At 54.0% G+C, this 24,602-nt stretch overlaps 5 protein-coding genes across 5 annotated transcripts; 4 read left to right on the forward strand and 1 right to left on the reverse strand.

Moving 5' to 3' along the window:
* Window positions 1-515: 515 nt before the first annotated feature.
* Window positions 516-4,115, forward strand: BZA05DRAFT_422862 (uncharacterized protein; the record flags this gene model as incomplete). The annotated part of the gene is made up of 12 exons (XM_051485833.1): window positions 516-573; window positions 1,596-1,659; window positions 1,734-1,788; window positions 2,511-2,546; window positions 2,869-2,961; window positions 3,183-3,277; window positions 3,368-3,401; window positions 3,512-3,533; window positions 3,573-3,651; window positions 3,690-3,711; window positions 3,744-4,037; window positions 4,083-4,115. 12 exons carry the CDS (start codon window positions 516-518, stop codon window positions 4,113-4,115), a joined length of 885 nt encoding a protein of 294 aa, XP_051334698.1.
* Window positions 4,116-11,481: 7,366 nt separating this feature from the next.
* BZA05DRAFT_422863 (fungal-specific transcription factor domain-containing protein) lies at window positions 11,482-13,169 on the forward strand (the record flags this gene model as incomplete). The annotated part of the gene is made up of 3 exons (XM_051485834.1): window positions 11,482-11,791; window positions 11,866-11,949; window positions 12,007-13,169. 3 exons carry the CDS (start codon window positions 11,482-11,484, stop codon window positions 13,167-13,169), a joined length of 1,557 nt encoding a protein of 518 aa, XP_051334699.1.
* A 5,722-nt stretch (window positions 13,170-18,891) lies between these two features.
* BZA05DRAFT_228050 (Golgi transport complex subunit 5-domain-containing protein) lies at window positions 18,892-20,774 on the forward strand. Its single transcript, XM_051479784.1, has 2 exons — window positions 18,892-18,934; window positions 19,113-20,774. The coding sequence occupies exon 2, from the start codon at window positions 19,241-19,243 to the stop codon at window positions 20,639-20,641; it is 1,401 nt and encodes a 466-aa protein (XP_051334700.1). The 5' UTR covers window positions 18,892-18,934; window positions 19,113-19,240; the 3' UTR covers window positions 20,642-20,774.
* BZA05DRAFT_477803 (uncharacterized protein) lies at window positions 20,738-23,336 on the reverse strand. Its single transcript, XM_051488326.1, has 4 exons — window positions 22,951-23,336; window positions 22,563-22,746; window positions 22,253-22,426; window positions 20,738-22,197 (listed from the first exon to the last, which is right to left on the reverse strand). Exons 1-4 carry the CDS (start codon window positions 23,121-23,123, stop codon window positions 21,085-21,087), a joined length of 1,644 nt encoding a protein of 547 aa, XP_051334701.1. The 5' UTR covers window positions 23,124-23,336; the 3' UTR covers window positions 20,738-21,084.
* BZA05DRAFT_228010 (nuclear pore complex assembly-domain-containing protein) lies at window positions 23,269-24,577 on the forward strand. The gene is made up of 2 exons (XM_051479783.1): window positions 23,269-23,609; window positions 23,664-24,577. Exons 1-2 carry the CDS (start codon window positions 23,441-23,443, stop codon window positions 24,425-24,427), a joined length of 933 nt encoding a protein of 310 aa, XP_051334702.1. The 5' UTR covers window positions 23,269-23,440; the 3' UTR covers window positions 24,428-24,577.
* The last annotated feature ends 25 nt before the right edge of the window (window positions 24,578-24,602 follow it).

Genomic DNA, 24,602 nt, shown 5'->3' on the forward strand with positions numbered 1-24,602 from the left:
CCGGTTTGTAGGTTTGAATGATGTGCCCCTGTGGGGAATGCGGGGATGGGATGGGAGCAAAAGTTAGTTCCGGACCGTGTCGTTGTCGTCCAGTGTATTGTACAATACTCTACTATTATTGTAGGCCGGCCGGAGCTGGTCGTAGAACCACCAGGTATACTATGTATTACATTATACATACGGACAAGTCACACGATTTGACGTCGACGAACGACGTCGACGACGTCGGGAGTGTTTGCGCAGCGCAGCGTGGAGTAACTGCTATAGAGTAACTAGAGTATCCAAGCAAGGAAAAACAAAACAAGACAAGACAAGACAAGACAAAACCACTCGGCGGGGCAGTGGGCACTGCGCTGCCGGCCGGCTTGCTTGGAGACGCGTCAGTGCAGTGGGCATCCATCCATCCATCAGGCGGTGCGCTGTTTCCTACCCCCTCCCCCTCTGGGAAGTATGCATCTCGAGCGAGCGGGGAGTGGGGGAGGGGGAAGGGGAAGGGGAGCTCATGGCGGAGAAGGATGGCGGGCACCGGACTGGCTGGCTGGCTGGCTGGCTGGCTCGCTGGCTGGCTCGCTGGTCTCTTGTTTTTTTTCTCCTTCCTTTCCTTTTTGGTTTTGTTTTTTCCTTCATTCTTCCCTTCCCTAGCCGTCACTGTCACTGTCACTTGTTTGCAGCAGCAGCGGGCCCTTTCCGGGCGAGCGTGTGGTAATGGCAGTAACCGCCATGAAACCTTGAAAAATATTCCCTCTCCTCTCTGACGCCGACTCTGCCTGTACCTCTGCCTCTGCCTGTGCGGCGGCGGAGGACCCGGGGATGCATGTACGGCATTACTTACTTCTCGCTGTGTGTGGTAAACGGCGCCGTGGGCGAGATAGATACGGTGCAGTGGGTATAGTTCGATACCCCACGTCCTCGCCGTCTCCGATCTCTGTCGCCCTCTGTGTTTTCTATTTGCAGATCCTAAGTTACTCTACATACATGCGGCCGTCTGGGGACGCTGGCCTGCTGGAGGCTGCATGAGAAGAGGTCATTGATTCATGTTTTTCTTTCCTTTCTTTCCTTTTGTTTCCTTTCTCTTCAGACTCGGCGCGGGGCGGGGCGCGGCGCGGCGGCGATACTTCTCGCTCTCTCTCGCTCGTTCACACTCGTTCGCGGCCACTAGGTAGAACAGTGCCGTAGGCAGCCGGGTGTTGTCCGTCCGGAGGTAGGCAGAGTGTGTAGCGACTCGCGAGTGGTAAGCCGGTATGTAGGTAGCAGGGAAGAAGTCAGAAGGAAGAAGAAAGAAAGAAGAAGAAAGAAAGAAAGAAAGAAAGAAAGAAAGAAAGAAAGAAAGAAAGAAAGAAAGAAAGAAAGAAAAGAAAGAAAGAAAGAAAGCACGGTGCGAAGCGACGAAAGCAAGGGCCAACATCAATTCCAATTCCTCACATCCTCAATTCCTCACATCCTCAATTCCTCACATCCGCACCGTCGTCGTCGGCGCCGGACCGATTACCGAGCTGAAAAAGAGCACTCCCGCACGCACGGCGTAAAGTCCAATCAGCAGCCGTGTTTGGGCATGTTTCGTAACTTTCGTTGTGCGAAACTACTACTCTGGTTAGTTAGTTGGTGCTCTAGCGAGAGGCAAGAGGCAAGACGCGAGGACGCGAGGAGGCGAGACGAACGGTGGGTCTGTGCGGTGCGGCGGTGGGGCGCGGCTGAGAACCAGGAGCTCCCCTCTGAACTTTGAAGGGCAGTAGAGTATGGTACAAGGTAGAAGCTGGCACGCGCGGCGGGGGGACGTCGGTCGCGTCGGTCGGTCACGTAGCACCCACCATCCAGCCCTCGGCGGCGGCGGAGGGATATCGCTCAAACTCTCTTTCCCTCTTGGACGTTTGGATCTTGTCCTCCTCCTCTTCCCCTCCTCCTTTCTGTAAGGTACCAAGTACTCTGGCAAAGTTACTTTTCACTTTACTTCACTTTACTTTAGAGCTCTCCTACCGGCATGGCGTGGCGTGGCATGACATAACTACCAATTAGTAGTAACTAGCATGGCATGGCATGCCATGGCTGCCCTTCCCTGTGTCACATCGACACTGCACTCATCCCACATCCCACATCCCCACGTCCGTCGGACCCTTGCTCTCCTCCCCCTCTCGCACTTGCACTCCCACTCCCACTCACACTTCGCTCGTAAATTCGTAAACGCACAACACATCCGCTAGCTACAGTAGCTAGCGACGACCCTGACCCAAGCAGGGTGGGGCTGTCTCGAGATGGCTGGATGGATGGATGGAGCAGAGTCCATACTTGCCTCTCACTACAGTTATGTACCACTCTGGGCACCACTCTACCCTCTACCACTCTACCACTCTACTCTACTCTAGGTAGTAACGCACTCACTCACTCCCACACGCACGTCCACGTCTCTGTTTGCTTTGGTGCTTGCTTTGGTGCTTGCTTTGGTGCTTGCTTTGGTGCTTGCTTTGGTGCTTGCCTGCTTGCTGCCTGATTATTTCACTCTACCGACGCCCCAGCTCGTGTCGCCACCTCCCACTGATAAAAGGCCTAATGTGCGTCCATGGATGGTCGCGTTTGAAATGTGCGGATGCGGGAGTGGCCGACTCGGGGAGGAAGATGAAGAGCGACGTGACGGCGAGCGAGGGACGTGACGGAGCGAGCGAGGGAGTGACCAAGTGAAGTGAGCAAGTGGATGGAGAGACCGAGACCGACACTACTCTACTAACCTATACAGAGACGAGAGGGGAGAGTTGTTAGAAACGAATGAACATCCCTACCTCTTTCCCGGCCCCTACTCTACTCTACTCTACTCTATGATACGCTTCTACGCTGGATGCATAACTACCGTAGAATTAACTACACCCCACCGCGAAGGCGGAGAGCGAGCGAGGGACAGAGGGAGCAAGATCTTGGAGCCACCGTTTCGGCTACGACTCTTGGCAGAGCTACCGCAGCGGTAACTTGTGTGTAAGTGGCCGAGCAGGCTGGCTGGGGGGGGGTTGCGTACTCGCTCGTTCTGTTCTGTTCTGTTGGAGACACACACACACACACACACACACACACACACACACACACACACACACACTTGCACACACACTTGCACCCCCACAGAAGGCGAATTTATCTATTTTCTTCAGGTCAGGTCACGGCCCACTCGCTACTCTACCCACTCTACCTATGTACTCTAGATACCTACTCTGCCTACTCCACTTCCTTGGACGTGGATCCGTGGTTTCGAATTATCCCGCAAGCATTCGGTTGGAACCTGTGCTCTCCTGTGCCTGTGCGTGTGGTTGGATACGGAGAGCCCCCAGAGAGATAGGTAGTTATCGAAGTTATCTATCGGACTCCTCGTTGTGGTAGGTATCTGTAGTGTGTGTGCGCGCGAGGAATCCGAGGATGTGTGTGTGTGTCTGCTGAGTGGATGGATGGACGCATACTCGCATGCTCGCCCGCCGGCCGACTGGGCGTCCGTGGCAGAACATCTCCATTGAACGAAAAGTGCATCTGTATGTAGAGTAGATTGCGGCAGTATGTGGGTATGTAGCAGTGAACTGCCTACCCAACTGCCCAACTAGCTGCCGGGATGCTGTGGATGCTATGGATGCCATGGATGTGCATGGGAATGGGAATTCCGCGTCTGAGGAAGTATGCTAGGTAGGCAGATATGTACCGTATCGCTCTCCAAGTGGCAGGAGAAGTGTGTGCGTATCTATGGTAAGTAACTCTCCTGACGGACGGACGCGGAGGCGGTCGACGACGGGGAGATGTGTGTGTGTATGGGTGGGTGTGGGGATATTCTGATGGACGACGAGGTGGTCGACGACGAGGTGGATGATGAGGACGAGGACGAGGAGCAGTACCTGCCCTCTACATCATGTTGGAGTTGGCCTTACATCCGAGTCGCGATACCGATGCCGGTTCGGCAGCTGGCGGACTGGCTGGCTGGCTGGCAGGCAGTCCGTGCTCGAACCAACAACTGCAACAACATCAACAGCAACATCAACAGGAACAACCACAATCACAACAGCAGCGGCGACAACGTCAGCAATTGCACTTTTCGTAACTTGAGCTCTTTGGCTAACTAGTACCAGCTCCTACATAGTACTAGCATCTACTAGTACTAAATAGCAGAGAAGCTTGAACGGCGCAATAAGCCAGCGCTAACCACTCTAACTACCGGAGGAGAGTCCAGTCAACTTCGCACGACCGCAGTCTCGTCCTTCTCGCGCATCGGCCCATATGATTTCGCCACTCCCCCCAGACTTCTCCCAGGGCCAAACCTCATCTCGGCCCGCACTTAGTTGCTAGCAACTAGAAGCTCCTTTTTGGTCGCTACTCCGTGATAGGTAAGAAGCAGTCGAGAGAGCTGTCCAAGTGGCGTACTAACTAGTAGAGCTCCCCTCTAGCTCACTTGCTTGCTTGCTCGAAGTGGCGGCGCAGAAGTTCACAAAGAAAAAACAACATCTACTCTACAAAACAAAAGAAACCGAAACCTTCAAGCAAGCAAGCAAGTCAGTCAGTCAGTCAGTCACTTACCCACCTTTTTCCTTCTTTTCTTCTTTCCAAATGACAAATATAAAAACACCATAGAGTAGAGTACTTGGCGCCACCCTCCCCCCACCCCTCTGAGAGGGCCGCGGTCGTGGTGCATAAGTGCATACTACCTATACCTACGGTGGCGCAAATTCGTGTTTCTTCACCCTTCACCTGACATTTCATCCGTGCATATTTGTTTCTTCTTCTTCTTCTTCTTCACATCCGTGGGGTTTTTGCCATCCGTTAAACCTAGGTAGAATTCAGACTCGCTCGCCAGGTCGGTCGGTCGATCGGCGTGCCATGGACCGTGCGAGCGAGCGAGCTGGATGCCCAGATTTAATATCCTCTACACACGGTAGATACGGTACCTATCCAGGTGTGTTTTTTCCTGGCCTGGCCCTGCAGAGAACATGTGGCCTGGACTGCTGAGATATGCGCGCCCGCCCGCCTGCGGCAACTTGCTACCTACCGAGTCATCCGGCCGGCCGGGCTCTCCAGCTATCCGCGAACTTCTCCTGGATGTTGCAGGCGCCCCGCGGGGATGGAGTGGATGGCGATTTGGGCTCGAGCTCGTGCGAGTGCATGCTCCTGAATAGGTGTACATAGATGGATACATGCGTACGTAGGTAGGTAGCATACGTACATCGGGGTACATACCGGCTGGTCACGACTCACTGGTGAACCTGGGGGTTTTCAGGTCCGGATCTTAAGCTTTGAGCACTACCTACGGGCTACCCAAAGGTGGTTGTGGTTGTGGTGGTGCTAGGTAAGTGGAGTACGAAGGTACCCATCCCTCGCACTCGCCTACGACCACAACCGACCCCATGCATGCGTGCGTACCCCATATCACGGAGCGGCGGCGGCGTGGTGGGTCGGTCGGTCTGTCGGCCAAAGGCGAGGCAATCATTCGCATACTTTGGCGAGCTCCAGGACTCCATGTACTCCAGTACCTAGTGTACTCTACTCTACGTAGATGGGTAGATTTATTTTTTCGTGAGGCGTGGACGACTGATGAATTTTTCTTCTTCCTTTCGGGAGGGGAGGGAGGGAGCGAGGGAGCGAGGAATGGAAGGAACAGAACAGTGGTAAACCGTAAAGGTTGTGTGGTATCGGTATTGCGGTACCTCGAACACACACACCCACACACAGCACACACACATCCACACATCCACACATGAATATCCCCTCTCCCCCCCCGCTCGCCGGGCATATTGTTTTTTTTCCTATTTTTTCTTTTCTTTCTTTTCTTTTCTCCCTCCCTCCCTCGAGAGAGATCATCCGGGGTCCCGCGTTTTCGACGCTCGGTTTGGTCTGGTTGGTCTGGTTGGCTGGCCTTGGCTGGAGCTCCTGGAGGTGCAGAGGTGGAGCGGCCTGTACTCTACCCTACTCTATGTAGGATTGGATTGGATTGGAGAGGGGAGGTGGATGTGAGCAGCAGGCGAGAGCCGTTGAACCAGGGGTTTGGTGTAGGTGGCCGTGTGCTTTTTGCTTTGCTTTGCTTTGCTTTGCTTTGCTTTGCTTTGCTTTGCTTTGCTTTGCTTTGGGTGGGGAGGGTGGAGGGGGGGGAGGGAACGCAGGGACCAAGATTTGCGCAACCAGCAACGCAGCAGCAGCAGCAGCAGGAGCATCAAAACCCGAAATAAATAAAATTTCTTGCATTTGCTTTTGGACTGCAGACTGGAGAATCGAGATGCATACTCTACTCTACATACATACTCTGCACGAAGCAAGGTGCAGGTGGGGGTGGAGGTGGAAGTGGTGGTGGAGGTGGAGGTGGACTTGGCCGTGGAGGTGGAGGTGGTGGAGGTATTCGTGGTCGTGGCACAAAGCGGCAAAGCCAAAGGAGGAGGAGGAGCGGTCATGTCCGCGGCGGCCTGACCTGGCATGGCCATGGCATGGCACATCTGGGGCGGCTTGCAGTATGCCAGTGAGTGCTTTGTCCGGTGGTAAACAGGCGGGGGGCGGAGGGCGGGGGGGACAGCGAACGTCGGGAATTGCTATGGATGGGTTGGAAATCCGCCGGACCAGATGGACGTGGAGGAGGAAGATGAAGATGAGGCGGTGGGGGAGGAGGAGGACCTCGAACTCGGGTGTCACGTCACGTAGGTAAAGTAACCATCGTCTATACCTGCAGTTGGAAATTTGGAATGCGTTGGTAGGTACTCTAGGTAAGTGGATTGGGAGGACGAGATGTTACGCGATCTAGAACCACCCCCTCCCCAGATGCGAAGGGATCTGGGGGTCTGTACATCCATACGGCCAGATGCTGCAGATGTTGCATGCCATGGTTAGGCGAGTTAAACCGGATGGAAGCTCTCCATCCGTAGAGTGTAACTCACTCTATTGCATGTCGTTGTCGTTGTTGGGGATACATATGGTACTACTTTACGGGCAGGCGGACAGGCAGACAAGACGGACGTTGTATTGCATGCGTGAAATATGCTGCTGCTGTTCTCCAGATATTAGCCTCTGGGGTGCTTTCGAGATACCCAAGCAGATACATATGTGGGTACTTGGTTACGTGCGTTAACGTTCACTCCCTGCGAGATGTATTTCCAATGCTCTCATGTATGTAGGTACATGAGTATAGTACTCATGTACCGTGATGTATGTCCCCAGGTGTCTCACATGACGGGCCATGGCTTGCTATGTAGCCCATCGCACAGGGCGGGGAAGAGGGAGGAGAAGATGGAGAAGAAGAAGTAGATCTTTTGCAGATGTGTAGGGAAGTTACCGTACCTGATGTATGTACTTGGGTATGTACTCGGGTGTAAGGGTAAGTGCTGCCTCACCAGTTTTTCCCCCATGCAGCTTAGTCACAACCACTCACTCATTTCATTGTATCTGGCTTAGTGTGCTTCTGATATAGACTAGTTCTTGTAATTCGCAATGGTGGTGAGGCACCACTTATTGGCAGCTCCTGGTACATGCAAGTACAAGGCTAGGTACATTGCGTACATACGTTGGGCGATTAGATAGTCCACCTACTTCTTACTTACTCCCTACATACGACATCGACGTCTTCAGAGAACTCCCATGTCAGCCGGCTCCGCTGATACAGTTCCAACACACCTCGTGGCCGTGGCCGTCTGCTCCTATCGCCTAAACGCTTCTCTCCCACCCACTTCTCGACTAGAGCTGATACTGTCTAGCAGGGACGTGCAGAGTATGGGTCTCACTCACTTCCATCCAAGCACCCACGACTTCTGCCAGATGATTGGGTGTTGGTGCGATGTGATTTCGAGCCTCGTTAACGTTCCCTTCAGGCACCCACCGCCACGGCACGGGACAGGGTAGGCGATAGTACTCCAGAGTACTGCCTGCGACCTCGAGAGATGAGGGAGGGACTTGAGAATTCGTGGGCACAGACACACTGGCTGGCTGTCTAACTGCATGACGCCGCCGCCGTCGCCGTCCACGGTGGGAAGGAGTGACAGAGTGCCGATTGAAGTGCAGTTCTTCCATCGGAGGGGGGGGGGGGGTGTCGACGGTGGCCACCTCGGGGCAGTTGCCGAAAACACGACCACCGTGACCATGAAACTTGCACTTTGCTCCCGGGTGCCTAGTGAGTGAGACTGTTGTTGCTATTGTTGTTGTTATTATGGCTGTTGTTGTTCCTGTTATTATTGCTGCTGCTGTTGTTGTCGTTCGAACCGTGGGCCTTCACCGAGACATACACATTCGCTATCCAGGGTGCTCTACCTATCGCATGTGCGAGGCAGCAGAGACATACATACGGTACATGCAAGACCCACTTCGGTGAAACATACTTGGGCTCCCTCGCTCGTTCGTGGTGTTCTCGCAACGAGTCGAGTGGTTCCGTCCGGTCTGCGTATACATGCGCCCCTTAGAGTACTCTATGCATACACAGGAGGTTGTCCTGGCCAGTCGAGAGGGGAAAGACACCTCTCAATTGATCCTGGACGCCACCGATGTGACGGGCCGCTCAGCCTCCCGGATGCTGGCTTGACCGCGGAAAGGCTGGATGGATGGATGGAATGATGGACATGGAATGATGGACATGCAATAATAACAACGACAATATCATCATCATCATCATCATCACGGTTTAGCTTGCTCGTTTGAACAATCGTTTCTGCTCCTGGCCAGAGCCGACCGGCCCGCAGGTTGAGACGGGACGAGACATCGAAGCTCTTTTCCGGACCGCTGGTAGTTGGAGCTCGAGTCGTGCGGGTGGAGTGAAGTTTCACGGACCGTTCGTCTTTCCTTTTGGTCGCGCGAACGAAGCTGTCCATAGAGTAGTGCTATTATATAGTGGATATACTATGGCTAACCCAGCAAGCTTCCTCTTTCTCCAGAATATCCGTTGGTGCACTTAGCAGATATCTACCCGTGCCAGTGCGTGAGGAACCAGGGCCACAACAACGCCGAGAGTCACTCTCGAAAGTGTCTCGCCGTCCGCATAATCGTCGGAACTATAGTCATCGGCCCGGCCTCGAAACGGGTAGGGAATGTCCCGGACTCGGGGATTGTTGCCGGGCTGGACGTGCTCTCCGATGGCAGTATCGACAGTACATACAGTCGTGAATGGATAGCAATCGAACGAAGCGGACATGGATTATCACAGTCGATCCCAGTGCTGAATCCAAAGGGCAGGAGAATACTTTGGCTATCAACTATGGCAGCTACTTACATATCTACTCTACTGTGGAGCGGAGTGGCGCTCCAAAGTACCCGCCATGTGGCCGTGGCCATGGGGACATGATCCTCAGCCCCCCGTCCAGAATCCGCACCGGGTACCCCATAGCTTGTCAAAGTACGGCCCCATAATAACTACCGTCCATCACCCATCACCCATCACCCATCACCCATCACCCATCGCCAACCGTCAATCGTCCATCTCCCTCCAGAAGCACTCAGGTATCCACCAAGTACACCCCAACCGCCGTCCATCGCGCTGACCATCATCCCCCGACAGTCCGCGATCGCAAGGGTGGATTGACCCGTTCGGACGATCAACTCGGTACTCTGTGCTCGGGAATTAGCGCTGCTGCTATGTAGGTCTGTATGTACGAACACCCAACAACTCATTCGCCGCCGCCGTACCACATTCACTCTCGCTGTGCCTTAGTGGCACTCTGAACACTCATTCATCAACCCACATCACAAATCTGCAGCTGCTTTTGGTGTCTCTCACTCCACACACCACCTTCTCCGCCCGCCGCCGCCGCAACTCATCAACTCTACGCAACGGATTCGAACTCTACTCTTCGACTTCATCCCCCCATACTTCCTCCCCCAGTCAACAGCTTCCCCCCCTCCCACTCCCCCATCCCACCAGTTAAACCCGCACCCGCACCCACCCGCCGCACCTCCACCACCACCCACCTCCCTTCTATCGAATATCGCCGCTACTGCTATTACCACAACTCACAACGCCCCCCTCCCCCCAATAATCCTAGTCAACACCCACCGCATCTCTTTTACCACCACCACCATCACCAGCAGCACCACCACCACCACCACCACCACCACCCCGAAAGATACTATATGGAAAGCTGTGTGTGTGTGGTGCCTGTGTGTGGGTGTTTTCGGCTCCAACCAAATCTCCGGTTTACTTCTCTCTTTCTCTTCCTCTCGAGCACTCTCTTGTTTGTTGAATGAGTAACAACATCCCACATCCATATCCGCATCCGCATACGCTTCCATTTCCATAACAAGGCCCGGACTGCCCTGCCTCAAACCGCAATACTCCTACACACCACACCATCACTTTCCCACTTCCACCACTTTCCACACACACACTCACACACCCTGGAAAACATACAGCTACAGCTACCAGAAGCTGCCACTACTACTACTACTACTACTACTACTACTACTACTACTACTACTACTACTACTATTACTACTACTGCTGCTGCTGCCGCCCTCCTGACCAACCTGATACCACAACCACTACCACTACCACTACCTACCACCACCACCACCCCCAGCCGAAAAAAGTTCAGCTTACCCATTTCAACTCCTACATACAACAACACATATCATCCCCCGACCCCCTCGACCATCTCCCTTCCCGCCTTTTCCAATCGTCAACTACAACAAACAAAGGAAGGCACAAAAAATATCCCGTCGACTCCAGCAATTCCCTTTCGTCTGATCTTTTGTGTCGCTCGTTCGTCGCCCTCCCATCGGTAACTGATCGATTGAAACTCTATTCCGCTCCGACCACCGAACACCGCCAACTGGCAACCACGACCCATCGCAACTCGCCTCGTCTCAGCCTTACCAGCCCGTCCAATTAAACCACGAAATCGAAGCTGTCGTTTCGCACCAGAGAGATATCACCATCCACCATCCGCTTCGATTACTGGAGGACTGAGTCTTCACCACTTGCTTTTTGCTGCGGCTGAATTGAAAGAGAAAAGACAACTGAAAGAGAAATAGAGGGAGAAAATTAAAGGGAAAATCTTCAGCTCTGAAGAACCTTTGGGATACCTGAAGGCTCTCCGATAAATAAAACAGAAGAAAAATAAAACATATTCGCACCGACAAAGTCGGGCAGCTTCAGGCAGGTTCGCCCTGCACCAATCGCCAACATAGCGGCCGATAAGTCTCAGTCGCCGGTCGGTCAGCATTGGCCTGATCGGTTGTTGTCGTTAAGGGACCAGTACCACCAACAACACCAGTTCCCTCTGTCTCCCGACAACACCCAGCCTCGGTACGCGACCGACCAATACAACAACGGAAACGGCAACATCGTCTTTCGGGACGGGTTCTGGAGTCCGACAAGTGAGAGGAACGGCTCAGGCTCAGGCTCAACCAGTAGGAGCCCGGACGAAGCCAACAACAACAGCGACGGTTTTCTTCCGTATGGCAGATGCAGGTCTGCACCATTGCCACTCTAACCGAAGCTTCGGCAGACTCTCAATATCGTCAGCCTCTACCACGTCTTCAGGCGCCTCCTCCATGGTGGGACGCACAATGTCAAGTTGTTCACCAGACTCGTCAACGAGTTCATCGCCGCCCTACAGATGCTCGCCTCTCCCGACAGACGAGCCAGTCACCAAGATCGAGGAGGTGGACGATGATGACAAGAGCCAACTGATGAGCGTACCGCAAATCCCGACAACGCTCACCAACGGCGAGCCGGTCAAGCGTGGAAGAGGACGGCCGCGTAAACACCCCGTACAGCCACCGAAGACTGTCCAGAAGGTTACGAAAGGGCGGTCCAAGACCGGATGCATCACATGCAGACGTCGCAAGAAGAAGTGTGACGAGACAAAACCTGAATGTACGCTGCATTCGCCCCTCCAAAAAAAAACCCATGTGGTTTGGCCTACTAATGACATTTCTTCTTTTTTGCAGGCAACAACTGCGTCAAGAACTCAGTGGTGTGTCAAGGGTACCCGGAGAAGACTGTTTGGCAGCCGGGGCGACACAAGAACGAAGGTAGAGCCAACTCTGTATATCCCCCTTTCTCGCCGCATGAGATCCTAACCGTTGCAGCGCGACAAGCAGCCAACGCCATCAGCCAGTCATTGCCCACCCTGGTAGATGGAGTCGAAAGTCGTATGGACCACTTCTTGTTGGACCATTTCACGCACCGGGTCAGCAGGATTCTAACGCTGTTCGACGATGACAGCAACCCATTTCACGATTTCCTGCTGCCTCTGGCGATGCGGCACCGGGCGTTGATGCACTCCCTGCTGGCCTTGTCGAGTTCGCACCTCGCCAACTCCAACGACCAACATCCCGACTACCAACAAGCTCAGGGTCATCATCTTAGCGAGGCACTGTCGGCTCTGCGACTGGGGTTGAACGATGGTTCGAGCAGTAACGATGCGGCTACAACCTTGATACTGTGCTTGGACTCGATCGCGAAGGGCGACACTTCGGGCGAATACCGACCGCATCTCGAGGCGGCACGGGTAATGCTTTCGTCTGACAAGAGTCAGGAAGACATCCCACTCAGACGTTTCTTGTACGAGTTCTTTGCGTACCACGACGTCGCCAACTCGGTAACGATCCTGAACCGGAATCCGAGCTTTCTGAGTGACCTCCCGATGCCGGCATTCATAATGCAGCCTGAGACTGGAGCTCTCCTCGGTGTGCTCGACGGACTGTTCACCCACATGTCCAAGATCACGATATTGAGGAATCAGATCCGTGAACGCAGGGAGAAGCATATCGATCCAGCGGTCGATTACAAGATGCTCACTCAGGCCGTCGCAATCGACGCCGAGATTCACGAGTGGAAGCCCGCACAGCCGCCGAACTCGGTTAGATATATCGCGGCACAACTCTACCGCCAGACAACTTGGGTCTACCTCTACAGGACCATCATGCCTTCTCAAGCGTCGCCCAAGATCCTGAGCGCGGTGGAGGCTGGTCTGGAGTTTATGCGCTTGCTCCCGGAGCATGCGGGTACGCAGAGCATTCTGCTCATGCCGCTGTTCTTACTCGGTTGCGCAGCATTCGATTCGTCTCAACGGCCAGAGATCAGCCGGAGATTCAGCGGTCTGCACGAATGGTCCGGCTTGGGCAACATCGTACCGGCACACGATGTGGTCAAGAAGATTTGGGGGCTGATGGACGCCGGAGATGAGGAGGCTACTTGGGACTGGGAGTCGTTGATTCAACAAATGGGATACGATTTCCTGGTCACCTAGACGCGTCGATTTTGCTGGAGAGGCGTTGGGATGGCGGAGGGGTCTTTTTTTCTTTCTCTTCACTGGCGTTGTCGTTTTTTCCGCATCGTTTTTTTTTCATTTTGCTTTTACCTTTCCTGCATTTTCACTTCTTTATGGGGTCGGAGTTTCGGATTTGTGGTTTTTCTTCTTTTTCTTTTCTTTTTCTTTCTTTTCTTTTTCTTTTTCTTTTTCTTTTCTTTTTCTTTTCTTTCTCTCAGCGTTCTTGGTCTGTCGACATCTCATATCCCTCTTACGTTTCCTGGGGAGCTTTTCGTGGATGGCTTCAGTTTTTACTAGTACCTTTTTCCCCCGAATGTTTCATTGACGGCCGATGTTTTTGAGTGGGTCTATGTTTATACTTCCTCCTTGTGTCCTGTTGCCAGTTTTTGGTTTGTTTCACTCCATCTCCGAATTAGGGCGGCTATCTGTTTGATTTTCTTTATGTTCATTTCCCGCAATTTTTCGTTTTTTCTTGGACGGGGCCAACCAGGCAACTTGGGGCATCGCATTTCTCGGCATGCGAGTGTTGTGTCGTGCAGAAGTGCAGGAGAATTTAGACTTTGGGTAGAGAGATATATGTACCCGAATCTGTGTGGCCTTTTGATTTCCAGTTTTTGTTTTTTTGTTTTTTACTTTCAGATGCTTCGTTTTGCAAATGCTGGTGGGGCTTTTTTTTCCTGTTGTCTTTTCTTCTTCTGCTCGGTTCTATTCTAACTATGCTCTACCTATCAAAGGATCTTTTCCTTCTCGTCGCTTGAAGTACGTATACGGGGGGACGGTACGGTACATATGAACATTAAAGGCAATGGCTGGCGCAGGAGGAGGAGGAGGAAGCTTCAAGCTTGCTGCTTGCAGGACATCAGGGTGTCCCTACCTACATACATAGAGTACAATGTATATCTGAGCTACCTATCCGTCTATCCCACTTGCATACGAGTATGTACATAAGTGCCTGATGTTTACTGCCTGTATGTACGTACAAGTGTCAATCACGAAGAAGGCGGCAAAGGCTTGGTTGAAGGCAGCTTCTCTACACTAACTACTACTACATAGTAGTAGTAGAAGTAGGTGCTCTAGTGTAGTAGTGCAGTGTAGTAACTAAACCTCCGCGAATCTGCCATATGATGTCGACCAGCAGTAGTTTTGTGCGGAGGATGCATGTGGAGTATCATCTACCCACCTACCACTTACCCACCTGCTACCTACCCAGCTACAGTAGATACAGTACAGTAGCTGTGCATCCCCCGACCCCGTCTCCGCCCCGTACCTGCAAAACTTTCTTCTTCTTTCTTCTTCTTCCGAGTCTTTCCTCTTCTTTTTTCCCTCGTCAATCACCCCACCACCCCCCACCACTCTCCAGCCCCACCACTCTCCGGCCCCGTCCCTGACCCTGCCCTGTCCTTCACTCGCTCGTCCGTCCGTTCGTACCTTTCCGCGGGATTTTTCCCTTCGTCCCCGAGATGTTTTTTTTGTTTTTCTTTTGCTGCTTTTCTTTTGCGGCTTTTCTTTTTCTGGGTTTGGTTTTTTAGTTTTGGGAGGGTTGGAGATGCGAGGGTGGGATATGCACATCCACACATGCACATCCACACGACGTCCACGACCGTCACCCCCCCTCCCCCTCCCCCCCGCCTCTCCGCGTCCCTCCCGATACCGCGGAGGCGCATGGATGGATGTGTGGATGGATGGGTGGGTGGATGGGGGATGTGCGGTGTGCGGTGTGTCTACGGTGTGTGTGCGGTGTATGTGTAGTGTGTGCGACGGACCGGACAGGACAGGACAGGACGGGATAGGGCAGTCCAGGGCCAAGAAAGCATATCATGCCTGTGCCTGTGCTTCCCTAGTTACGTGGGGGAGGGAGCCTGGAGGGGGAAAATTTCACCCCGCCCACGCATGCCACCCACGCACCTACGCATCAACGCAATGATAGGGCTGACGAAGTGCCCCGAAGTCTGTTCACGGACGTAACCAGTTACTGTAGACGTAACTGTGTGATAGACGTGGATGGGTAGACGTGGGTGGGTAGACGTGGGTGGATGCGGGGAGGGGTCCTAGTGGTCCACCGCCGGTGGAGGTGGAGGGGAGGTGGAGGTGGGTAGGAGGTGGGTTACGTTTTGCCGTTGGCAAAGCGAATCGAATGGATTGCGTTGCTTTTTTTCTCGAGAGGGAGACTGAAGGGAGAGGGACTGACTGATGGGAGAGGCCGGGACGGTACGGTGAGCGGCGTTTGCTGCGTGTGTATCTCCCGACGGCGACGGCGACGGCGACAACGGGGAGAAGGAGATGCTACGGAGTCTGGATCTGGCAGTAATCTAGAGTAGTTGGGTACGCATACGTCCCAACACCTCAACTCTACTCTCCGTAGGTAGGTACCGTGCGGGGATAGGAAGATGAACTTGGAAAGGCCGGAGCCGGTCCAGAAGTGAAGCTGCAAAGGTGCAAAGGTGCAAAGGTGGCGGGCGAGATGGTGGCTACATACGACGCTGTTCTTGCTCGCTCGCTCGCTCGTTGGCGTTGGCATTGGCGTTGGAATTGGCGTTGGGCGTTGTGGGGTACATACCTCCTACATACATACATGCTGCGATACTTCGTACGTCCCTCACCCGTAGATCACCCCCCCTCCCCTCTGCGGAGTAGTGGTGTTGTGCGGCCACAAAATTGCCTGGCCACTGGTGATGGTGGTGTGGTGCGGGGCGGGAAGTTTTTTTTTGCTCACCTCATGTAGGAAGTATCTACAGTACCTGTCATGTATCGTACTATCGTGTATCGTACTATCGTGTCCATGCATCCATCTCCGGTACATAAAGTACAGCTACCGTAGGTATATATTTTTCGTGTGTCACCCCTCTCCAGTCCAGTCCAGCTTCCAGGAGGATGGTGAGCATGTGAGTACATAAGCATGTATGTATCTGCAGGGCATTGGTGTGCTGTGCGGGGTGTGCCGTGTTGTGCGGGGGGCGGGCGAATGTGTGGGTGTGCGGGGTGCGGGGAGGGTACATATGCTAGTCGAGGACATGACGTTATCACTCGGCTATCGACACTGACGCAGACGCAGATGAAGTGTTTTTTGGCTTGATAGGCTTTTCCGGGGTGCGTTGGCGCTGGATGGATGTGCCGATTGCAGATTTGGATTGCATTTGAGTGGCGTTTGATGGGACGGGAGGGGGAGGGGCACATGACGAGCAGATGGGGAGGGGGTGGGCGGGGGTGAGGTTGCACAGAGGGAAAATCGAGTGAGTGAGTGATGACTTATGACGCAAAGCGCAGCAGCGGAGAGAATGTCCGTTCTGCTTGCTTCTGCGGGGGGTTCTAGAACTCAATGGCGACGACGCCACTGGGACTGACTCGTAAATCGCATTGCATGCTGTACTCTAGGTACTTGGTTAGTGCTTATGTATGCATGTACCGGAAACTGGAGGGAGTTCCAAATTCGAGATTGGGCATTGAGCGGTAAACCGTCGAACAGCCAGGTGAAACAGCGGAATGGCTCTCACTGACCAAACGAAGCATGTCTGAATATGGGAATGTACCGCGGAGACGATGTAGGTTTACGTAGGTAGGCATAATAGGGCTAGAATTTTCAAACCCCTGCCGGACTCCCCAGTTCCCAGTCTCCAGTTCTAGATGTCCGCCAGGCAGGTATGATAATCAAACCGCATCTCCTCAACTCTTTCGATTGCATCAACATCGCTGACCATTCCCGCACTGTCCTAGCGATGTCGGAACCATCCCAGCCGAGCTCATGAAGCCAATTCTCGAGTCTCGACCCGTAGAAGAACACCGACCATTCAAGCCCTTATTCGGACGGCTCCTCTTCTTGGCGAATAAAGATATCATCGGTCTAGTTCCAAAGTTCGTCGTAGTAAATCAGCTGAGTACTCAGCGTGATTTTATCCGGAAAAAAAACCGAGCTGAGAGAATATGATACGGAAGTAGATACAGTGTTCGACATAGTCCGGACCGGACGGACTGCAAAGATCTGGTCCATTCTGGCCCCTTGGACAGACTGCGTAAAAGTAGTCCGTCCAGTTCGTGGATTGGGTGTTCTTGGCATTGGACTGCAGTCCATCCTGCCCTCAATTTTTTTTGGACTAGTCCGTTCGAACACCGCACCCGGACGGGCTGTCAAGATACAGTCCAGTCAGAGGCTCAGGACGGACAGACTGGACTATGTCGAACGCCGTCCCTGAACTTGATGCGAGAGAGACCCTCCAGCAATGAGCACAATACTCATGTCTGTATCCACTGGTTCTTTAAGAAACAGTCGGAGAATGGTGATTTCTGCTCCAAACAGTGCAGCCAAGATCACCATATCCATCGTTCCTGGGTTCTGGAAGATTGCATTCCGGTCGACGTCTCGAGATCCTACTTTGCATAGAGCTCGCGAGCTTCAAAGAATGCCTTGCCGAATCTTGGGTGGACATCCCTGATAGTGGTATACCTACACAGGAGTATGTGTAAGAACGTGGTGAGGATTCCTGCCGTACCCGTTGGGAACGATGACGCTCGCAGGGCTATTCCCAATATTCTCCAACTCTTGAGGAGCTTGATTGTGGTATTGTAGAGATAAGACTTCTTCTACTAAATATTTTGGATTCCCGTCAACGGCAATCTGTATGTCCACGAGGACTGCATTCTTTGGCTGGGGATACTCAAAGCGCAATTCGGCATCGACGGGATAATCACAGGCAGTGGGCAAGTGAGTTGCAACTTGTCGTTGACCAAGCCCGGCCGTGCCCCATAATCGGCAACCCCAGTCGTTTGTTATCGGTGCTGTACACATGAGGGAGTGGCTGGCTCTCGTTGGTGACCCAGAAGAGTTTGTCTCCTTTGTAGAACTGGTCCTTAAATAAACAGCATCTGCTCCACATAAAACATGGCCACGAATTGTGTTCGCTATACTGGCGGCCTTGGAGAATCAGAAAAACAATTCAATCCACGCCTAGACGTTGTCGTTCTGCATGTGGCAATCTCCCGTGGCATGAAAGATGGCGACCTTTCGCGCTTCCTCATCCGGAAAATTGTAATAGGATCGGTCCCCGAGAAAGTCCTCGACTTGCTTGCTTGTGTCCATCTCTTTGCGAAGTTGGATAGGAAGCCGACGGGGAGCAGCTGTTCCACTAGTAATTCGTCTCATTCCGAAGACCTAATAGTTGAGTCAAAATTCCGCGTACATAGGGCGAGTAGGCGTCCATATGTCTGTGAGCCTTTCGTATATCATAATGCATCACATGGGTTCAGGCGCACTCACAGCCCTCACACTTATTATCCAGACTGCTCCAGATTATCCTTGTGTAATCTGCCTCTTGTGGGGTGGCCTGTGGTTGTGGCTACTCCAGATTGCTCTTCGGTCTTTGGCGGGTACTGTGATGCCAGCAGTAGTGCAGCCTGCCCATCCTCTATTAACCCCATGTATCGATTTCCGGAAGAAATATGGCCCGGTTTTCCAGCTTGAAATGTGGACAGACGAGTGCAGCCAGAATAGGAGGGTTTCGAATGTGGCTCACATAGCACTCCACAGTACTTGAACATGCAATCTTTCGACGAGAACGCAGGGTCGTCCCACTTGTTGGGGCCTGTGTACGGAAATGGAAGTTGTATCAATTCGCCAGTAGAACACCTCTTGGTCTGAAGTGGAGCTATATTAATCAGATCCGTATTTCACGGTAACATTTGTTCATGAGTTCTCGTCGAATGGCAGCTGTATTAGAGCTGTGTGCTCGTCAATTGAGTAAACGTCATTGAAAGTAAGTATATAGGTAAATTCCATTTCTTCTGCTTCCTCAGACTGTAGATATACTGCGATGACCTCCTGAAGTCAGGTACTTCTCCGAGTTCGTCAGGTGTTATTCGTAGTACTACGGTGGAGAATTATCGTTGTTGATAGTCGCTGGCAGCTGTCGTTGACTGACGAGGGAGCTCCAGCTTAAGCTCGCGGGTTCCAAAGGACGCTAACGTTAGCGGCCGAACGCCGAGCCTCCCCTTATGTATCCATACCCCGCCATGACCCATCACGCATCCATCCATCCAGACGACCACCACCCCGAACAGCAATGGCGACAACGACGATAGCCGACGAGGACGACACGTACATTGACTACGACGCCTTCCTAACGCCTCAATTCTCGGCGCACTCCTTCGCCAACACGTTAATCCTGGGCACAAACGTTGATCCATCGGATCCCACCCTCGACCTGACCACGCCATTGTCGCGCGTCCTCTTCGATTTGCAGGAGATAGATACGCACATTCACGCGCTCACTACTGCCTCCGCACTACCGCTATTGTCGTTCACCGCTACATCCCGCGATGCCTCGGAATCCGTCCTGGCAGCCGTGGATGCACAGCTCGATGCTCTGAAGACCGCGCACGAGCGGTTGCGCCGCGATGTCGCGGACCGCAGTCACGTGGCTGGACAGGTTCTCGTCGCGGTGGAAAGGCTCCACGCCGTGACGACGCAGCTTCGAGAGCTGGGGCGGGCATTGGTTGTGGCACGGCAGATTGAAGTGCAGATGCAAGAGCTTGGACGGGGCGGTGGCGGGGGTGGTGGTGGGAGTGCGGGGGGCAGAGGCGATGGCGGTGCGGAGTACAACAAGGCGCTTGTGCGCGTAAGCCATAATATCCGCGAGCTGCGGCTGGGGAGGGTCCTGGCGGATGTGGACGACGATGTAATCCTGGCGCAGGACCTAAAGAAACATGTGTTTGTGCCGGCGGAGACGGCAGTGCTGGCGAAGGCTAGGGATGCGGTGTTAGCGTTCGAGCCCGTGGCGCCCTCTACCGCTGCCTCGGGGAATGGTACTAGCAACGGGAATGGTAGCGGCGGTACTGCGCCGACATCGGCCGCGGCAACATCAGCATTCGGAGTAGGAGTTGCGGGCGGTGCCGGGGCCGAAGTGATGCGTGCTCGTGCCGCAGCAGGAGTACTAGCACTATACCTCCTCTCGCGGGAAGAGGCGGTCCTCCTCACGAACGCCGTTCAAACCCACCTCAACAGTGCTGTCAACGCCAGTCTCACCGCGCTCACCCGGAGTCTCACCGCACTGACCACGCTCGACCGCAGCGTGGGCGAAGTCGCCGCCCGCTGCCAAAACCTAGTCGCCCTCCAAGCCCTCCTCTCGGGCATCCCGGTCCCAACGGAAGATATCGCCGACGACCAACAGCAACAGCGAAAACAAAAATCTCTGCTCGACCCAGTGTTAACGCAACTCGACAGCGGCGGCGGCTTGCCAAGTATCTTCTTCCGCAGTCTGGCGGCAGGGATAGAGCCGCGGGTGCGGGAAGTTGCTGCGCGGGGTGGCGCGAATGCTCGCATTTTGAAGGGCGCGAAGGATCGTGTAAGGAATGCGTTCCGTGCGTGTGTGGAGCGGGGATTGGTTGGTGCTGCGGCGGAGCGAGGGGCGGTCGAGTTTGAGGTTGCGGTTATGGTTGGGGCTGCGGGGGCACTGGGAAGATGAACATGCACGGGGGCATACTTATCAACGAAGTGGGCATATAGGGCGTTTTGGTTGGGCATTACGATAGATCGATACATAATGAATAAAAGAAGCAAAATTGGCTGCATCATCCATATCACTCGTGCATCACTGCACGCAAGTATCTAACCTCGTTCCTCTACGAGAACCCCTACGAATACATGCGGGTGTCGGGATACACTTCCTTCCCCACAAGGATCCAATTCCAATCCAAAAATAACAGGACGATTTGGACAAACAACAATAGATGATAGATATTGCTTGCAGCCCGCAAATTGTCGGACAGCTAAGTACTCTCCATCATCTACAGCACACACAGCCAGCAGTAAAGTCAAATTCGAGTAGAGAAACCAAACACAAACTCCGAAAACACCCCATCCCTCCTTGGTATGTGAAACTTACACCATCATCCCCCGCCTTAGGTGCTAGAGACACAATTCCCTCGGCGGGGCCACAAGTGGAACATGACCGAGCTTGAATTCCGGCGCCCTAAAAGCTGCAAGTTCCTCGGCGGTGTACTCTAACACGGGGTCATCCCACTTCTTCTGTCCGGCTGCCGACGCAGCAGTTTGTCCAATCGGGTTTACGGCACTAGGAGTTGTCTGGGGCTGCTGCTGCTGATGGGGCTGTCCGGCGGATTGGAATGGGTTTGCATTGCTGAATGGCGACGCCGACTGCTGTTGGGGAGCAGTGGCGAATGCGTTTGTTGGCGCTGCGGCGGCGAGCAGGGCGGGTTGGCCGAAGGGATTCGCGGCCGGGTTCGCCTGTTGCGCTTGCTGAGTCTGTTGGAAGGGGTTGACCTGGCTGAACGGCGAGGCGGCATTCTGTGCCCCCTGCGGTTGTCCAAAAGGGTTAGCAGCTGCTGGAGCCCCACCCTGCTGCGCCTGTTGCGCAAATCCGCCGAACGGACCGCCAGCGTTCTGGGGCTGGTTCTGCGTCGCGGCGGCAAACGGGCTGCCGTTGTTTTGCGGTTGCGCTGCGGCGGTGGCGAATGGACTGGCCGCAGCGGGGTTCTGGGCTGCTGCGGCTGCAAATGGACTCGGCGCGGCGCCCAATGCCGATGGCTGACCGAATGCCGATTGTCCAAAAGCTGGCTGACCGAAGGCAGGCTTTCCAAACGCACTAGCACCACCAAAAACACCCTGTGGCTGCGCAGGTTGTTGTGGTTGCTGAGGTTGTTGGGCGGCAGCGAATCCTGACTGTCCGAATGCCGGTTGACCAAAGGCCGGCTTCCCAAACGCACTCTGAGATGCCGATGTCTGTCCGAATGCTGGCTGGCCGAATGCCGGCTGTGGTGGCTTGCCGAACGCACTCTGCGGAGCCGACGTCTGTCCGAAAGCCGGCTGCCCAAAGGCAGGTTGGGTGGGTGAGGCTGCCGCAAAAGGCGACGGCGCAGTCAACGAGATAGTCGGCTGGCTTGGTTGCCCGAACGCAGATTGCCCGAACGCAGGCTGTCCGAATGCACCCTGAGCCGGCGCGGGCTGGGTCGGTGCGCCGAATGGGTTCTGGTTTGCATTGAGTTGCTGCTGCTGCTGGGGCTGTAGGGACGGATGTTAGCAGATAACCCATGTGGTGATTACGAGACAATAGTACCTGTGAGAACGGCGAAATAGGGCCAGTAGGATCACCACCCGGTGTCCTGTACTTGTAGAGCTGATCGCGATTCTCTTGCGCCTGTGTTAAGAAACGAACAGCTCCCGGGAGATCGCTCATGATATTCCGGATTTGTGTGTCGGCCTCCGTGTTGAGTTTTACCCATTGTTGTTCCTTTTCAAACAGAGGAGGTCAATTCAGTGAGCCGAATGGAGGAGGAGGAGGAGGAGGAGGAGGAGGAGGAGGAGGAGGAGGAGGAGGAGGAGGAGGAGGAGGAGGGGCCGAGAGAATAGAAGGTTGCGCGGCGTACATATGCAACGGGATTCCCTTCCGCTTGACATTGATAGGCTAGCACTCGAGCCTCTTCGAACGATATATCTTTGCCATCGATGAGCTGTACTGGCGGGTTTTTGCCGGGTCCGTACGACGATAAGATCCACATCGGCTTCTCGACTAGGTCGATATTGATGGTTTCGCTCGTGGCTGGGTTGTAGCTTGATATAGACATTGCGAGTTAGCTCGTTGTCGAAGAACGTATAGAAGAAGGTTCTCTGTGTAGGAGAAACGAAGAAGTCGTGGGGAAAACGATGGGTGGTCGAGATAGTGGAGCTGCTGCAGCACACGTGTCTGGCGCCATTGTTCCCGGCCCCACCACGCTTCTTCCCGCGCGTCACTGCTCGCTATTCAAGGTTACTCACCCATCGTTTTCCCGTTGCTGCTGTTGGTTCTGTGGCGCGCCTCCGTACTGCTGTCCTTGGCCCGGCACTCCTCCATTCCCGCCCCGAGTCGGCTGGCCTGGATGAATGAATTTGCACTGGCTGCCGAAATTGCAGGTACCGCGCTGAAAGAACTTGCACACAGGAGTTGACATCGTGGCGGTGTGCGAGTATGTTGTTGGGCAGCGCGAGTTGTTCTTCCTGCCTCCCTCTCGGTTGGTATTAGGGAAAAGCCGAAATTGTTGGAAGTTGGATACTTTGTTGTCGGTAACAAGAAGAGCTGTGGGTCGAGACTACCCTATGGTCAATCCCGTGACCAGCCACCAACTTTCTCGAAGCGACGCGGCTGCCCTTCACAGCACGTTAACCAGCGCGTCTAACCATCATTCACCACTCACCACCAACACTACCACCAACTTCATCGTCACCTGCACCACTACCTACGATACATACAATACACAACGAGCACACCATGGATATTCCCGATGATCCTCTCCTCGACTTCCGCAATGTCTTCCCCGCCGACCTCAAGAACCCCTACCCAAAAGCCCGGGTCGACGAGATCCTGCGCAACCGCCAGCTTCTAGACGAAGAGCTATTCTTCGACAGCCTACTGAAATCCTTTGCCAGAATCAAAGACGGCATGCTCGCCCTCCCCTCTTGGTCCACCTCCTCCAGCTAACAATCAACCGCAGTGCCAACAAACTACCCTCCAAAATCCGTTACCTCGCTCAAATCCCTCCACACGTTGATCACAACCTCGGACCACCTCGACACGCTGAAGAAGCACACGCTCCTGTACTACCTGCTGCTGGACCTACCCACTTCCACCGCCGCAAGCACCTTCGCCGCGCGCATCCTTCTCCCGCAGAATTTCATCGACCTGATCACGGCGGTGCACGATCTCGACAACCTCTCGCTGCAGTCGGCGCTGGCGCACCTCACCGCGCCCGCCGTAACCCCTCCCGTTCCGGAGAAGATCCTCAAAACCCTCTACACCCACGGCTCCGCGCGGATGGCAGTCACCTTCGTCACCTGCGTGCAGCCAGTACTCGAATCGCCAGAGGCGGTCGAAATCTTCTTCACCGCGCAGATGCAGCTGAGTCCCGAGGCCGCTTTCTTGTATGCGCGGACGGCGCCGGGGTTCCTGCGTACCCAGTTTTTGAGGAAACTGGTGAACTACTGCATCACGACCAATCCCGCAGTCAATGCGCTCAAGCTCTTGAATCTGCCGTTTAGTGAGGAAGAGAAGACGGTGTTTGTGGATGCATTGAAGGGGAGTGGACATGAGGTCGCGAAGGATACGTTGGTGGTGTGGCAGGTGCATCAGGGTCGAGTGGAGGATGCGTTGAAGAGTGCGCAGCAGGCGGCGTTGAAAGGGGACGTTGGGGGGTTGGATTGGGCGGTGCTTGGGGAAGGGCTAAAGAAGGGATTGGGAGCTAGGAATGTTGCTGCTTAATTTGATTATCACCATCATCGCCATCACCAGCATGGATAATCACTAGCTGGAATCACAAAAAGGTTGTTCGTATAATGATGCTTTTTGTTTGTAATATCATACACCTAGCCGTCCCCAACATTTACCGCATCAAAGGATCTTCTGCCCGGATCTTGAAAGATCCGCAAATCAGGAG

The sequence above is a fragment of the Tricharina praecox genome (assembly GCF_024521635.1).
Source record: "Tricharina praecox strain CBS 144465 chromosome Unknown BZA05scaffold_51, whole genome shotgun sequence".
NCBI classification, from domain to species: Eukaryota; Fungi; Ascomycota; class Pezizomycetes; order Pezizales; family Pyronemataceae; genus Tricharina; species Tricharina praecox.